Here is a 15,467-nt window from a genome sequence, read left to right as displayed (position 1 = left end):
AAAAGACGTCAACAGCGCGGTTCTCAGGTGCCAAGTGGACGTCTTTGGACATCATTTGAAATGCATTACCCGCGCGCGCCACTGGGGGGGCGCGCGGCGGGTAACCACTGTGCCGCTGCATCGCTGGGGACCCGATGCGTGTACCTGGCGGCCGGGATGTCCGCCGGGTACACGTGATCGTCGGGAACACAGCCGGTAACAGCAGGGACGTGGAGCTCTGTGTGTAAACACAGAGCTCCACGTGCTGTTAGAGGAGAGGAGACCGATCTGTGTCTCTTGTACATAGAGACACAGCATCGGTCACCTCCCCCAGTCACCCCCCTCCCCCCACACAGTTAGAACACACCCAGGCTACACAGTTAACCCCTTCCTCACCCCCTAGTGTTAACCCCTTCCCTGCCAGTCACATTTATACAGTAATTAGTACTTTTTTATAGCACCGATCGCTGTATAAATGTGAATGGTCCCAAATTTGTGTCGAAAGTGTCCGATACGTCCGCCGCAATATTGCAGTCCCAATAAAAAAATCGCAGATCGCCGCCATTACTAGTAAAAAAAATATAATGAAAAAAAAATCATAATTCTGTTCCCCATTTTGTAGGCGCTATAACTTTTGCGCAAACCAGTCGCTTATTGCGATTTTTTTTTTACAAAAAATACGTCGAAAAATACGTATTGTTATAAGACAACAGTAAAGTTATCCCCATTTTTTTTTTTTTTTTTATATTAATATTATGAAAGATAATGTTACGCCGAGTAAATTCATTCCCAACATGTCACGCTTCAAAATTGCGTCCGCTCGTGGAATGCCGACAAACTTTTACCCTTTAAAATCTTCATAGGCGACGTTTAAAAAAATCTACAGGTTGCATGTTTTGAGTTAGAGGAGGTCTAGGGCTGGAATTATTGCTCTCGCTCTACCAATCGCTGCGATACCTCACATGTGTGGTTTGAACACCGTTTACATATGCGGGCGCTGCTCACGTATGTGTTCGCTTCTGTGCGCAAGCTCGTCGGGACGGGGTGCGTTTTCTGGCTCCTAACTTTTTTAGCTGGCTCCTAGATTCCAAGCAAATTTGTCAAACCCTGATTTACGGTAAGTCTTCTCTTTCTGGTGCTATCCCTGACCCATTACTTTACCCTCACTCTGGCAAGATGCTTGTATTGATCTGAATAAATTGCTGACATGTCACAGTATTTTTGTAAAAGTTCCACCCTTCTCATTAAAATGCATTTCATAAGCTCTAGTCAGTGACTGTGCCTAGACTGAGATGATGTCATCAGTCTGCTGCAGGGAGGAAATTTTTTTTATTTTCCCCTCTTCTTAGGCCTGGTTCACACTTATGCATTTTTTTTTGTTGGTGCTTCTTGCAGAAATGCACTACTGTCTATTTAACTTTGTTCTCTATGGGACACGTTCATTGCTATGACCTTTTCTCCTTTTTTTTTCTACACAAAACACATAGGTATAAACCAGGCCTTGGTGAAAGGACTGCAATGTTGTAACTTAAAAGAAAAGGATTAAAATGTTTTATTTATTTTTTTGCAGGTTCCTACCTGCCTAGGTGGGTGCTGCATCTGTCCCTCTGTGCCTCTGCATGGAGACCCGAACAATCGCATACCGCCGATTACTTGGTTTTCAGAGCTTCCAGAGCAGAGAGCTGCTGACTGTCAACCAGAAGCTCTCCGCTCTGCTCCCTCCTCTCACACTGGAACGCTGAGCTGTGGAGGGGTGGGGAGCAGCTGGTTTTCAGTGGCTTGGTGAGAGGCTGAACAGGGTGTCAGTCCAGGAACCTGACGGAACCAGACTTCCAGAGTCTCTGCTGAAAACGGGTCACAGGTGTGCAAAACAAATTGCACTCCTCCATAGGAGAAGTACAGCCAAACAAGCTTTGGCTATACTTCTCCTTTTTAATAGCAAGTCACAAGGTGAGAGTTTGTAGCAGGGGCTGATCTGAGTCAGATAGTTGTGAACACAGCCAAGAACTGCAGAGACACCAGGGTATACATTATTGTGTCATCTTTGAGCTGGCATATGTGGCCAGGAAGCAGATGGCAACCCCGGGTGATGTCTGAAAAGAGATACCACTGTCTTCTTGAGAAAAGAAGACGACGGCATTGTCGTGGGGTACTGTGCTCTCGGTGAGAGGTATTAACCCCTTGGCGCCAGCTGCACGCACATATGTAGCCTCTTGGCCCCTGTTCCTTCCTTGGTGCTGAGGAGTCGCATATTTGCATGAATTGCTGTCCATACAGCTGTGGCGAGAGTGCATGCGGTACGCACTCCCGACGCATTTACCAACACGCAAGTTTTCGGATCACATGACAGCCAATCACAGCAGTCACATGCCCTTAACCTCCACCCCTCGGCATCATAAACATCTTAAAGGGCCGGCGGGCGCCGGCGTTAAGAGGTTGAATACCTGGAAGTGTTGCACACACTGAGACATTACTTGGTAAGCATTTACTTACTATGACATTATATATCTGATGACCCGTTCATTATGACCCCTCCATCTAACCGTTAAAACGTAACTCGTTACCTCCCATAACATTTTCTGTAATCAGTCCCTGTACCGCAGGACTGATTATGAGTGGAAGAAGCCAATTGGTTCATGTGCTGACAAGAATGACAGAAAGATGAGCTAAACACTCTGCTGTGTCTCCTTTCACTGTCCAGTCACAGGCTAAGACAGGTCCAAGTTGATCTCAAGTCAGGGGAAGTGGGTTAAATGATGCTGGCTATCAATCAGAAGACATCTAGTGGCAGAGCAAGGTCTCAGTAGGCTGCAGGACTATTCATACAGTGCAGGTCCTGTGAAGCCGCAAGGAGCCGGCTTCCCTTAGTAAATATGCCGTCAACGGGAACGCGAAGACCGATGAACTGGCCCGGGTGAGGTCAGCGCTGGATCCCTGGACAGGTAAGTATCCTTTTGTTAAAAGTCAACAGCTACGGCACTTGAAGCTGACTTTCTGACATTGGTTTACCTAGTCATGTGCCAAAAGTGTTTACATTGAGTTTTCAGTCTCACACTAAACTAGGGTGACCAGACATCCCCAGTTTCAGGGGACAGTCCCCTGATTCAGGACACTGTCCCTGGACCAAGTCTGTCCCTGGTTTTGTCCCCAGATTGGATTTAATAGGGGGCAGGGGCAATTTCAAAGACAATCGGTGCAGAATTAAAAAAAAAAAAATTAGAATTACACACCCCCGCTCCGCCGTGCCTACTAGCATAGGGAGGTTGTATTTTTCCCATTATCTGTGCCCCTTTCTGATGATCATGTGCTGGTCGGAGAGGAGGGAATATTTCTTCAGTTTCGGGCTAATGCCCATTCAGCTCCGCTCGCATGTTCTTCTGCCTTGGCTCAAATCCTGGCCAGCCACCTGCCTATCTTCTTGCCTTCCCTGGCGGATTGATCTTCCTCCGCTCCCCATCCAGTAGTAGCTGGGGCCCGAAGAGTAAGACTTGAGGCCGGAATCACACTAGTGCGTTGCTTTTTTGAGCTGCGTTGTCGTTGCAGATTTCTCTAGAGGGTGTTCTGCAGATCAACTGCGGTTTAGCTGCAGATCAGGTGCGAATTTGGAGACCTGGGAGAACTTCCGGGTGAGAGGAGAGTGGGGGAGAATTGTATTGAGCTGAATGAGAGAAACTCCTGCAGAGAACTGAACGCATGTGCGAATTAGATGCGTACCCATAGAAGATAATGGGACTAAATTCGCACCGCAAGACATAAAAACCGCATGCGGTTTGGAGGCAATACGCAGTGCGGATGCATCGCACATATGTGAACCAGCCTCATTGAAAACAATGTATTTTGAAATGTCCTGCGAATTAGATGCGGTTTAAACCGCACTCAATTCGCATAGGTGTGAACCTGGCCTGAGAGGCTGTGAGGCAGGCGGCGACGGGCAGAGGAGTCGTTGATTGTTTCCATTACTAGTAAAGAAAAAATATGTCCCCGGATTTCATTTTAAAAATCTGGTCACCTTACACTAAACACTCTTGGATGGGAATCTCATTGCCAAAACAAAGTGAGCCTTGTCTCTGCTAGAGATTGACAAGTGTTTGACGTCTGCCTGGGCCGCAGCAGGAGAGTGCCACAAATGGTTTGTACATTCTTCTCCAGCTGTGTGTAGTTGGCCATAAGTTTGGACCTCCATTTTATCCAATGACTCCATATTGCTGGAGGTTAGCCAGGTCATGTTTGGAATGAGGAGTGATCGGATCTCTGCAGGATCAGACGAGGAAGTGCTCCAGCATTAAACTAAACTATCCTTCCACTCCTTCCTTCCCATTATCAAAGGTGCCATCCTTTCACTGATGGTCACAATGGTGCACAAGGTAGAAGAAATTCTAGCAGTGACATAAATGTCAGACGTTTATAATAGGGTTGTCCCGATACCGATTCCAGTATCGGGACCGATACCGAGTATTAGCGGGAGTACTCGTACTCCCGCTAATACCGCCGATACTAGAATAGAATACTTGACCCCCTCCGTCCCCCCGCCGCCGCCGCCGCTACAACGTTAATCACCGCGGCGCGGGGAACATTACAGACAGCTTTCGTTTGAATAGCTGTTTTCCCCGCCGCGCATAGACACTCCCCCCTTGGACGGATCTGTCCAATCACGAGCAAGGGGGAGTGTCTATGCGCGGCGGGGAAAACAGCTGTTCAAACGAACGCTGTCTGTAATGTTCCCCGCGCCGCGGTGATTAACAGTAGGTACGGGGGACATGGCTGGATATACGGGGGACATGGCTGGATATACGGGGGACATGGCTGGATATACGGGGGACATGGCTGGATATACGGGGGACATGGCTGGATATACGGGGGACATGGCTGCATATACGGGGGACATGGCTGCATATACGGGGGACATGGCTGCATATACGGGGGACATGGCTGCATATACGGGGGACATGGCTGGACATACAGGGGACATGGCTGGACATACAGGGGACATGGCTGGACATACAGGGGACATGGCTGTATATACAGGGGACATGGCAGTATATACAGGGGACATGGCTACATTTGGGGACACATTTAAAAAAAAGTATCGGTACTTGTACTCAGTCCTAAAAAAGTGGTATCGGGACAACCCTAGTTTATAACCTCTGTATGTCTACAGACAATCTAAATAGTTTTTATGCAAATAGTTAAAACGGAAAACATAGTGGTACGTGTTGAAGACTTTGGTTACTTTTGTATACTGTGTGACCATTTATGTACATGGGGAGCAGCCATAGCGGTTCATTATATATGCAGGCCTTGAGTAATGGTGCACAGTGGTTATGGTGTGTGTGTGTGTTTTTTATTTTTATTTTTATTTTTTTGCAAGAAAAACTCGAATACCCACAATGCACCCAGTAACCATATGTCATGTGATTTGGGCTTCCTTGTCACAATTCTTTTTGTTTCTGGCAAGAAAACGGGAATTTTAACAAGATTTCATGTGGCTGTTTCTGAATGCTTTAGGCCTCATGTACACCGCTGCTGGTAAATGGACCTTTAGGAGCAGTCAGGGATCTTTTTCAGCTGCCCCTGACATCTTGTAAACACTGCTAAAAACGCTTTTAAATGTAAACGCAGCTAAACAGACGTTTTTAGACGTCGGTTTCTAGCTGTCAAGTTTAATCGTTCGGGAGAGGTTAAACAACGTCCCGTGTACGTGAAGCCTTATGCCCCGTACACACCATCACTTTATGTGATGAAAAAAAATGACGTATTTAAAAACGTCACTTTAATTGACTGTGTGTGGGGGAAAACGTCGTTTTATGTCTTGTAAAAAACGACCAAAAAAAATTGAAGCATGCTTCAATTTTATGTGTCGTTTTTCAAAAGTGCACTTTTTACTTCACAGAAATTGACCGTGTGTAGCAAAAAACGTCGTTTTCTAAGACGTTTTTTCATCCACGCATGCCCAGAAGCAAGCTTCAATGGTAAAACGTGGTGGAACGTAACCTCACTTTGCAAGATCATTGTGAGAAAACGATGGTGTGTAGGCAACTTCGTCTTTGAAAATTGAAGTTTCAAAAACGTCGTTTTTTACTTCACAGAAAGTGTCGTTTTTTTTCATCACATAAAGTGATGGTGTGTACGCGGCATTATGCCCCGTACACACGTACAGGTTTCCCGGTGGACTTTTTACCGCCGGGAAAGCCGAGAACCGACTCAGCAGATTTTTCCCCCTACACACAGCCCGTTTTCCTGGCAGGAAAACTGCCATGAGAGCTTTGGCTGGGAAACCCGGCCGTGTGTATGCTCCACTGCAGTGTTTCCCATAGGAAAACTGCCGGGAAAAAGACCACAAGAATCGCGGCAGGAAAAAAAGAGAACATGTTCTCATTTTTCCCACCGGGTTTTCGTGTCGGGAAAACTGCCATGGAGCATATACACAAACGGTTTTCCCGGCCAAAAGCTGTCATGGTAGTTTTCCCGACAGGAAAACTGGTCGTGTGTACGAGGCATTAGGTGTGTATGTTTGTTTACAGCAAATGTACAACAACAATCTTAAAGCACAAAAGATTTGCCTTTTTGTTGGGATGGAGAGTCCCTTGCACTTCCTCTTCCTTCTTACTTTCATTGTAATGTTTTGGGTTGGTATGTGGGAGTGTCACTTATTAGACAGGTCACCTTGATGACCTAATTGTTAAAATCCACTTCTTGTTTTTTTCTTTTTGATATGTGTTAGGGCTCTTTCACACGGGCGGACCGTATGTCCATCCGCGTACGGATGAAAAAGGGACATACATTGGTTCCTATCTGATTGCGGGTGTCAGCGGATGAAGATCTCACCCGGTGACGCAATCCTCCGATTCTGCAGATGGAGGAAAACCCTATTTTTCCATCCGCTATCGGATCGGGTGATCACCGCCTGTCCGTGTTAATCCAATCCCCTCCATAGAGGAGAGCGGAGAAAAGACAGGGCGGTCCCTGCACAGTGTGCGGGGACCGCCCTGTCATCCGCCGGCTCAGCGGGATCAAAGGAGCGATCCCTGCGGAGGTTCACGGGGCGGATTATGCTGATTCGCCCCGTGTGAAAGGTCTCTTACACAAGAGCATTTCTGATCTTCTACTATATCAGATAGGTAGAAACACTAATGCCCTGTACACACGATCGGTTCGTCTGATGAAAATGGACCGTTTTCATCGGACGAACCGATAGTGTGTGGGCTCCATCAGTTTGTTTGTTTTCCCATCAGTGAAAACAAATAGAACCTGTTTTTCAAATGTTCGTATGGTTAAAAAACCGATAGAAAAAAACGATCGTCTGTGGGGAAATCCATTGGTCAAAAATCCACGCATGCTCGGAAGCATTGAACTTCGTTTTTCTCTGCACGTCGTTGTGTTTTACGTCACCGTGTTGGACTCGATCGGATTTTTAACCGATGGTGTGTAGGCAAGACTGATGAGAGTCAGCTTCATCGGATATCTGATGAAAAAATATGTATTCGGCTTGTGCGATTTGTTGTACATTTGCTGTATATGTATATATTGAGTTATTTCTCTTTTGATAATGTATGGGCTATTTATTTATTTTTGGCCAGAAAATGTAATGAAACAAGCTGTGTGTGGTGTTCTAGTGAGGAACTTAATACCTACAGGTGTAAACCCAATTTCTAATTCAGGCTTTTCCATGGTAATGCACTTTCAAAAGTTTTCAATTTTGTTAAATCTGCATCTTTTATTAATGGATCTGGCGATCCTGCAAACAACCTTGTTCGGTCATTTGGCGACATGGGATCCGACTTGTGAGAGCACAAGTCGCATGAAATGTCAAACTCAATGTTTCCCTAATGAGAGCCATCTTAACTGATCCAACACAAGTCGCTCCGACTTTAGAAAAGGTTCCTCTACTACTGCTTTGATTCCGACTTTGATAGGATTTCAATTCTATAGAGCAGTGGTCTCCCAACTGCAGCCATTTGCTTGCTTTTATCTGGCCCTCGGGGTACTATTCCATCTACTGACACCAACAATGGGGCATTATTCCTCCCACTGACACCAATGGTGGGGCACAATTCCATCCTATGACAGCAACAATGGGGCATTACTCTTCACACTGACACAAACAAAAGGGCACAATTCCTCCCACTGTCACCAACAATGGGGCAGAATTTCTTCCAACTGACAGCAGCAATGGGGCACTCGTCCTCCCACTGACACCAAGGATGGGGCACTATTCCTTCCACTGACACAAAAAATAGGGCATTGTTTACCCACACTGGACACCATAACATTTTTTTTTTTACTCCCACTGGCCCTATTTTGCCCCCCCCCCCCCCACAAAGTCTGAATAACAGTAAATTGGCCCTTTTGTTAAGACATTTTGGAGACCCCTGCCATAGAGTGTAAAAAGCCACATCAAGTCAAATGAAGTTGCAGGGCAAAGTCTTATCGGAAGTTGCACGACTTTCAAGTCGGCGCAGTGTACTCCGATTTCCTGTTATAGGGTGACAACACCTGTCTCCCAATTTTACTCCTCCAATGGAGACTGCAGTTGACCATTTCTATACACATCACACAGGCTTGGTCCACTGTTGTATGGTTAACTTGCCCATGACAAATGCCATGCAACAATCGCTGGATTGTATATACAGTGGGGATCGAAAGTTTGGGCACCCCAGGTAAAAATTTGTATTAATGTGCATAACGAAGCCAAGGTAAGATGGAAAAATCTCCAAAAGGCATCAAATTACAGATTAGACATTCTTATAATATGTCAAAAGTTAGATTTTATTGCCATCATTTACACTTTCAAAATTACAGAAAACAAAAAAATGGCATCTGCAAAAGTTTGGCCACCCTGCAGAATTTCTAGCATGCACTGCCCCCTTTGCAAAGCTGAGACCTGCCAGTGTCATGGATTGTTCTCAATCATCGTCTGGGAAGACCAGGTGATGTCAATCTCAAAGGTTTTAAATGCCCAGACTCATCTGACCTCGCCCCAACAATCAGCACCATGGGTTCTTCTAAGCAGTTGTCTAGAAAACTGAAACTGAAAATAGTTGACGCTCACAAAGCTGGAGAAGGCTATAAGAAAATAGCAAAGCGTTTTCAGATGTCAATATCCTCTGTTCTGAATGTAATTAAGAAATGGCAGTCATCAGGAACAGTGGAAGTTAAAGCAAGATCTGGAAGACCAAGAAAAATATCAGACAGAACAGCTCGCAGGATTGTGAGAAAAGCAATTCAAAACCCACGTTTGACTGCACGATCCCTCCAGAAAGATCTGGCAGACACTGGAGTTGTGGTACACTATTCCACTATAAAGAGATACTTGTACAAATATGGTCTTCATGGAAGAGTCATCAGAAGAAAACCTCTTCTACGTCCTCACCACAAAAATCAGCGTTTGAACTTTGCAAATGAACATATAGACAAGCCGGATGCATTTTGGAAACAAGTTCTGTGGACCGATGAGGGTAAAATAGAACTTTTTGGCCAGAATGATCAAAGGTACGTTTGGAGAAGAAAGGGCACAGAATTTAATGAAAAGAACCTCTGTCCAACTGTTAAGCATGGGGGGGGGGGGGGATCAATCATGCTTTGGGGTTGTATTGCAGCCAGTGGCACAGGGAACATTTCACGAGTAGAAGGAAAAATGGATTCAATAAAATTTCAGCAAATTTTGGATGGTAACTTGATGCCATCTGTGAAAAAGCTGAAGTTAAAGAGAGGATGGCTTCTACAAATGGATAATGATCCTAAACACACCTCAATATCCACGGGGGATTACATCAAGAGGCGTAAACTGAAGGTTTTGCCATGGCCTTCACAATCTCCTGACCTCAACATAATTGAAAAATCTATGGATAGACCTTAAAAAAGCAGTGCGTGACAGACAGCCCAGAAATCTCAAAGAACTGGAAGACTTTTGTAAGGAAGAATGGGCAAAGATACCTCAAACAAGAATTGAAAGACTCTTGGCTGGCTACAAAAAGCATTTACAAGCTGTGATACTTGCCAAAGAGGGCAGTACAAGATATTAACTCTGCAGGGTGCCCAAACTTTTGCAGACGCCATTTTTTTGTTTTCTGTAATTTTGAAAATGTAAATGATGGAAATAAAATCTAACTTTTTTTGACATATTATAAGAATGTCTAATCTGTAATTTGATGCCCTTTGGAGATTTTTTCCATCTTTCCTTGGCTTTGTTATGCAAATGAATACAACTTTTTACCTGGGGTGCCCAAACTTTCGATCCCCACTGTAGACATGGAGTGGCTGCAAAGAGACTGCAGGGGGATCAGCAGCACTGTGATGTACCAAAGGAAAAAAGGTCTGGGAAATGTGAAATTAAGCTTTTATTTAAAAACATGCCAGTGCACAGAGAAAATGAAATATTCAGTTGGGGTTTACTCCTAAGATCGTAGTGACTGTTGGTAGTATTTAAAGTTCTTTGCGTACGATTTGCCTTGTCTGTGTGCTTTGTTCACTTCTACCGTGTCGGCTTCTGTCTACCTGAGATCACAGGTGCCTGCGCGAAGCTTGTTTGCCGTCACTCTCCAGAGGCTACTAAGCTTTTCCACGTCGAGTCACACTCTGTCCGACCAGTTTGGTTGGTTTCTCCACTTCCGCTCTCCTCTGGGCCGGATCCAAAGCCCTGAAAGATGCACAGACTCTCCCAGATGTATGGAAACGCATTAACCCCTCCGCTCCCAAGAGGGACAGCTGCCTCGGATCGGAGGGGGGGAAGTGCAGCAGCGGCGGTGAGGGGGTTAAGACGCTCCTGTTGCAAGAGGAGGAAGGAGAGACTGCACACAGAGAAGAGACGCTTTCCAGAGGGAAGTACATAGACTTTGTGCAGGGTGAGCCTGAGAGGTGGGAGGGTCACCAGGAAGCGAGCAGCAACCGGGGTGACAGGAAGGAGAGAGAGGAAAACCAGAAGCGAGGGACTGATAGCCGAACATGCAGAGGCTCGCGGAAAGATGGAGGAAAGGGGTAAGCCGGTGGACAGGTGACTGAGGACCGGCGTGAAGGGCAGTCTGGGAATGTAAGGGTTAACCGTGCTCTTTTATTACCAACTTATTGAACTTTTTATCAAGTTTTTTTTTTTTTTTTTGCTGTGTGTGTGTGTTTGTTTTTTTTATTTTTTTATTTGGATTTCCCAAGAACTAGTTGGATGGGGACATCCCAGGAAGAGTTAAACTGGTGAATGGAGGGGCACGGCGACAGCCAGACAGGGCACTATATAAAGAAACACACTGGCAACAGCTGCTAGGATGCCGGGAGCAGGTTATAAATGAAATCCTGAAGAACTGGCACCTTATAGTAAATCGCCCCCAATTAGAAGTGATCCGCTTTCCTCTTATTAAGCTTGACCAATCAGAGGAATTCTTGTTCCTGGAATGGGGGGGGGGGGGTCCACTTTTGTGCCCCCCCCCCCTTTTTTTTTTTTTTTAAGTTGACTCAGGCTTTTTGCAGAATGTAGTCATTCATTTTAAATGTCTAACATGGTTGCTGAGTTGGTAAGAACTGCTGGTGCCAAGGTGCGGCACTTTGTTCACAGTCGAAACCCCTATAATATTATTATTATTATTATTATTAATAATTAATTTTTTTTTTTTTTTTGGCGTTTTATCATTTTATCTACAATCAATTAAAATATGTGTAATCTCTATCTGGATGCTATTAAGTTTTCTCTCTGCACTATATTATAAGCAGGACACTTTTGTTGTTTTTTTTCCCATAAATAGTTTTTGATCTCCTGCAACAACTTTTTTTTTTGTCTACCTGCACTCATTCCAGTGGAGTCTGCATATTATTGCTCTGGACCAGCTTCCTGATGGTGACAGTAACTTACCATGCCTGAGCAATGTGTGCTTGTCTCCACAAGGGACACAGGTCATATGGTGACAAAACAGAGCACAGATTGGAATACAAAGACCTTAACCATTCCAGCCCTGAAAGGATTTACCCCCCTTCCTGACCAGAGCACGTTTTGCGATTCGCGGCCGTGCACCGTTGTACCCAAAGAAAATTGACGTCCTTTTTTTTTTCTCACAAATAGAGCTTTTTTATTTGTGGTATTTGATCACCTCTGTGGTTTTTATTTTTTGTGCTATAAACAAAAAAAGAGCGACCATTTTGAAACAAAGGCAATATTTTTTACTTTTTTTTCTATAATAAATATCCCACGTCCCAGTTTAGGCAGATTATATATATATATATATATATATATATATATATATATATATATATATATATATATATATATATATATAATATAATCGACATATTTTTGGTTAAAAAAACGTAATAAGCGTATATTGATTGGTTTGCGCAAAAGATAGCGTCTACAAAATGGGGGGTAGTTTTATGGCATTTTTATTATTATTAATTTTTTTTACTAGCAATGGCGGTGATCTGTAAAAATTTCACTGGCGGGGAATGGGTTAACACTAGGTGGCGATCAAGGGGTTAACTGTGTTCCGTCACTATGTTCTAACAGAAGGGGGGGATGGGACTTACTAGGGGAGATGACAAATCACTGTTCATAGTTTGTATGAACACACGATCAGTCATTTCTCCCCTGAAAGAACCAGGATCTGTGTGTTGATCCCAGTTCTCACTCTGTCACGAGCAATCGTGGGTGCCCGGCGGTCATCGCGCCCGCTGAGCACTCACACCGGCCCCTAGTGGCCACAATGGGAAGTGACGTAAGGTAATGTTGATTTGCCCAGCCGAGCCAACCTGCTGCAGTAAAACTGCAGCGGCTGGTCGGCAAGTGGTTAATAACGGGATCACCAGAGATTATTTTAATAAAAAGCTGCTGATTTAAAAACCCTGAAAAGTTTTTTTGAGATTTTAATGATTGGGTTTTCATCTTCTTTACCCAAAAATATGTAGCCCATCTTTGCCAACAAACTATTTTTAAAATGCTAATTTCTTGACTGTCCGTTAGTTCCAAGGTATTGGTGGTTTCTGGTAATTTATTAAGAATGGGTATGCAGTTGAGTCCTGAGGCTGGGTTCGCACTTCATACGGATGAGGCTCACAGCAGGGGTCTGGTGTGTCCCTGTACTCCGTTTCAGGGAAGAATTGGGCTCGAAATTTTTGCCTGATCTCGGACTTGAAACGGAGCCAAATACGCACAGGACCCTTGTGCAATCCGCTCCACAGATGCCACAGAGCGTGTGAACTGGCTCCATTAAGAGCCGGGCACACTCTTCTGTCATGCAAATTGGATGCAGAGAAACCGGCATCCGATTCACACTAGTGCAAACCGAGCCTTAATGTCCCCCTGACCTTTTTAGCTACATTGTGTTTCTGATTCAGTGAGTACTGGGGCCAGAGCAGTGGCAGCATCCATGTCTCTCCCGGTACAGGTTTCCTTTAATGCTGAACTGCAGGCGCGAAACCTTTAATTTAGTACAATTCTCAATAGCCACAGAAGCTATAGATTTACTTTGTGTGCACCAAATGCCATTGCAAACCCAGATATTACCTTGTAAAAGACGTGATTTCATCACCGTGCTGTAGATTGTACAGAGAGCAGAGCACAGATGACAATATAAACTTGACAGGGGTTTAACAGTGTGTCCAAAAAATTAATTTGGCTTTAGATACACTTTAAACACTAGACATGTCATTGGGCAGTGCTCAGATTTTAATTGTATGCATAACCATGGAGGTGGGGGGTCCAAAAGCATCAAAATTGGAACCTGCTTCCTCAAAAGAAGTATGTGTGTTTTTTCTCCCATAATCATACTTACCTAGGTGGATGCTGTCACCCACAGCCTCTGCACTGAGAACCGGGCGATCGAACACCGCCAATGGCTCGGTTCTCACAGCTCCCCGAGCAGAGGTCTGTTGACTGTCAATCGGCAGCTCTCTGCTCTGCTGACTGCTCTCTGCTTGACTTGACGGGTCACAGGAGTGCAAAAGAATTGCACTCCTGTGATCCATAGGAGAAGCCCAGCCAAACAAGATCAGGCTGGACTTCTCCTTTTTAAGGGATAAGTTCACCTTTTGTAACATGTTATAAATGCACAGGATCTTCTCCCCCACTTGCTCTTACAATTTTTAAAAAAAGCGTTCTGTAAATGGGAAAACTACACATTCTCAATTAACTACCAGAGCAATGTTGATCTTTCTCTAGGTAGTTCATTGAGCTTCCTGTCAGTGTGTAACTGCCTGCCCATATCGGAGGTACGGGCAGTAGAAACAATGTGCATTTATTTATTCATTTTTATAAAAATGAACTTCTCCTTTATCCGTATCCTTTAAGCTGAGCTGTTCTGTGAATATATCACTCCTTTGGTGACAATTTTGAGTTTTCACCAGAAGGGGACTGTGACAACTCCCCAGGGATGGGAATTGGGTTCTCTTTGAAGAGAATTATTCTTACTTCCTGTTGCAACCCTAATGCCCCGTACACACGTGCAGGATTTCCGACGGGAAAAGTTCCCATCGGAAATCCCGAGGGGAAAGCCAAGAACCCGCTCAGTCAGTCTTTTCCCCTACACACGAGAGGTTTTCCTGACAGGAAACTGCGAGGAGCGTACACACGGCACGGATTCCCGGCCAAAAGCTCTCCTCGCCTCGTTGGGAAGACCGGCCGTGTGTACGAGGCTTGAGAGAGGACGTGAAAAGGAATCTCCCTATATGATTCTATAAGCAAAAATAACCTTCCCTACACTATAAAAACCTAAAACGCCCAAAAAGTTTTGTTAAATCATCATCAAAAAATCTTTTCTTTAAAGTTTTTCCTTGTTACAGACAGGTTCTTGTTGACTGTTATTCTGAAGGATTTTCATGGTACGACAGTTCTTATGTTCCTCTCTCTTCTTTCTTGCATGTTACAGCAGGAGCAGATTTCCTACTCACCCCCAGAGAGCCCGGGGCCAAACTGTGCCACGCCATCCCCCTCCCTTCTCCATGTCTCGGGGCCACAAGCTTACAAGATGGAAGAGGAGCCCGTCAGGCTGCCAGCACACCTGCGTGAGTATTGTCGTTTTCAACTTTTACCCAGTCAGTCTGGGGTCATGTCATGAATAGGCCAGGATTGGTGAGAAAGCAGGACCTAGGATGCCAAAAACTCCAGGGCGCAGCGGGCTGTTCTTGTTTTATTTCATCATATCTTCCTTAGCTAAGCCTGGAGCAATGAAGCATTGTGTGATTTTTTTTTTTTTTTTTTTATGCAAAATTCACCTAATACGTGAATATGTGATCTAAAGAAATGTCAAAGTACAGTGTGCACATACAGGGAGGAGCAGGCAAAGAGACAACTTCTCTTCTTCCCCCTTCCTTTTTATTTTTTTATTAGTGTTTTAGATAAAGTTTTTTTTTTTTTTTTTTTTTTTTTTTTTCAAATCCCTGGCAAGATATAAAGTTATGTTTTTGCGGTCGGTGGGAGATTTACGCTGTGATAACATATTACCATAAACAGGGCTGGTGCTAGACTATTTTGCACCCTAGGTAAGACCAGCTACTTGCGCCAACCGCCCCTGCAA

The 15,467-nt window shown here is 44.6% G+C and overlaps 1 protein-coding gene across 3 annotated transcripts in view; it reads left to right on the top strand.

Annotated features, from left to right (window-relative positions):
- The window catches only part of ETV6 (ETS variant transcription factor 6), a 76,556-nt gene that overhangs the window by 34,545 nt on the left and 26,544 nt on the right, over positions 1-15,467 (top strand). Inside the window, exons 1-2 of one of the 3 annotated variants that reach the window (XM_040345388.1) lie at positions 10,581-10,953; positions 14,820-14,955. In XM_040345388.1, the coding sequence (XP_040201322.1) occupies positions 10,921-10,953; positions 14,820-14,955 (169 nt within the window). In that variant the 5' untranslated portion in view covers positions 10,581-10,920. Of the gene's footprint in view, positions 1-10,580; positions 11,006-14,819; positions 14,956-15,467 lie in introns of those variants that run through there. The other 2 variants (XM_040345390.1, XM_040345389.1) reach the window with 2 other exon arrangements.

The sequence above is a fragment of the Rana temporaria genome, chromosome 3 (genome assembly GCF_905171775.1).
Source record: "Rana temporaria chromosome 3, aRanTem1.1, whole genome shotgun sequence".
NCBI lineage: Eukaryota > Metazoa > Chordata > Amphibia > Anura > Ranidae > Rana > Rana temporaria.
The sequence above is the reverse complement of the archived record's forward strand: the minus strand, read 5'-3'. Positions and strand labels throughout refer to the sequence as shown.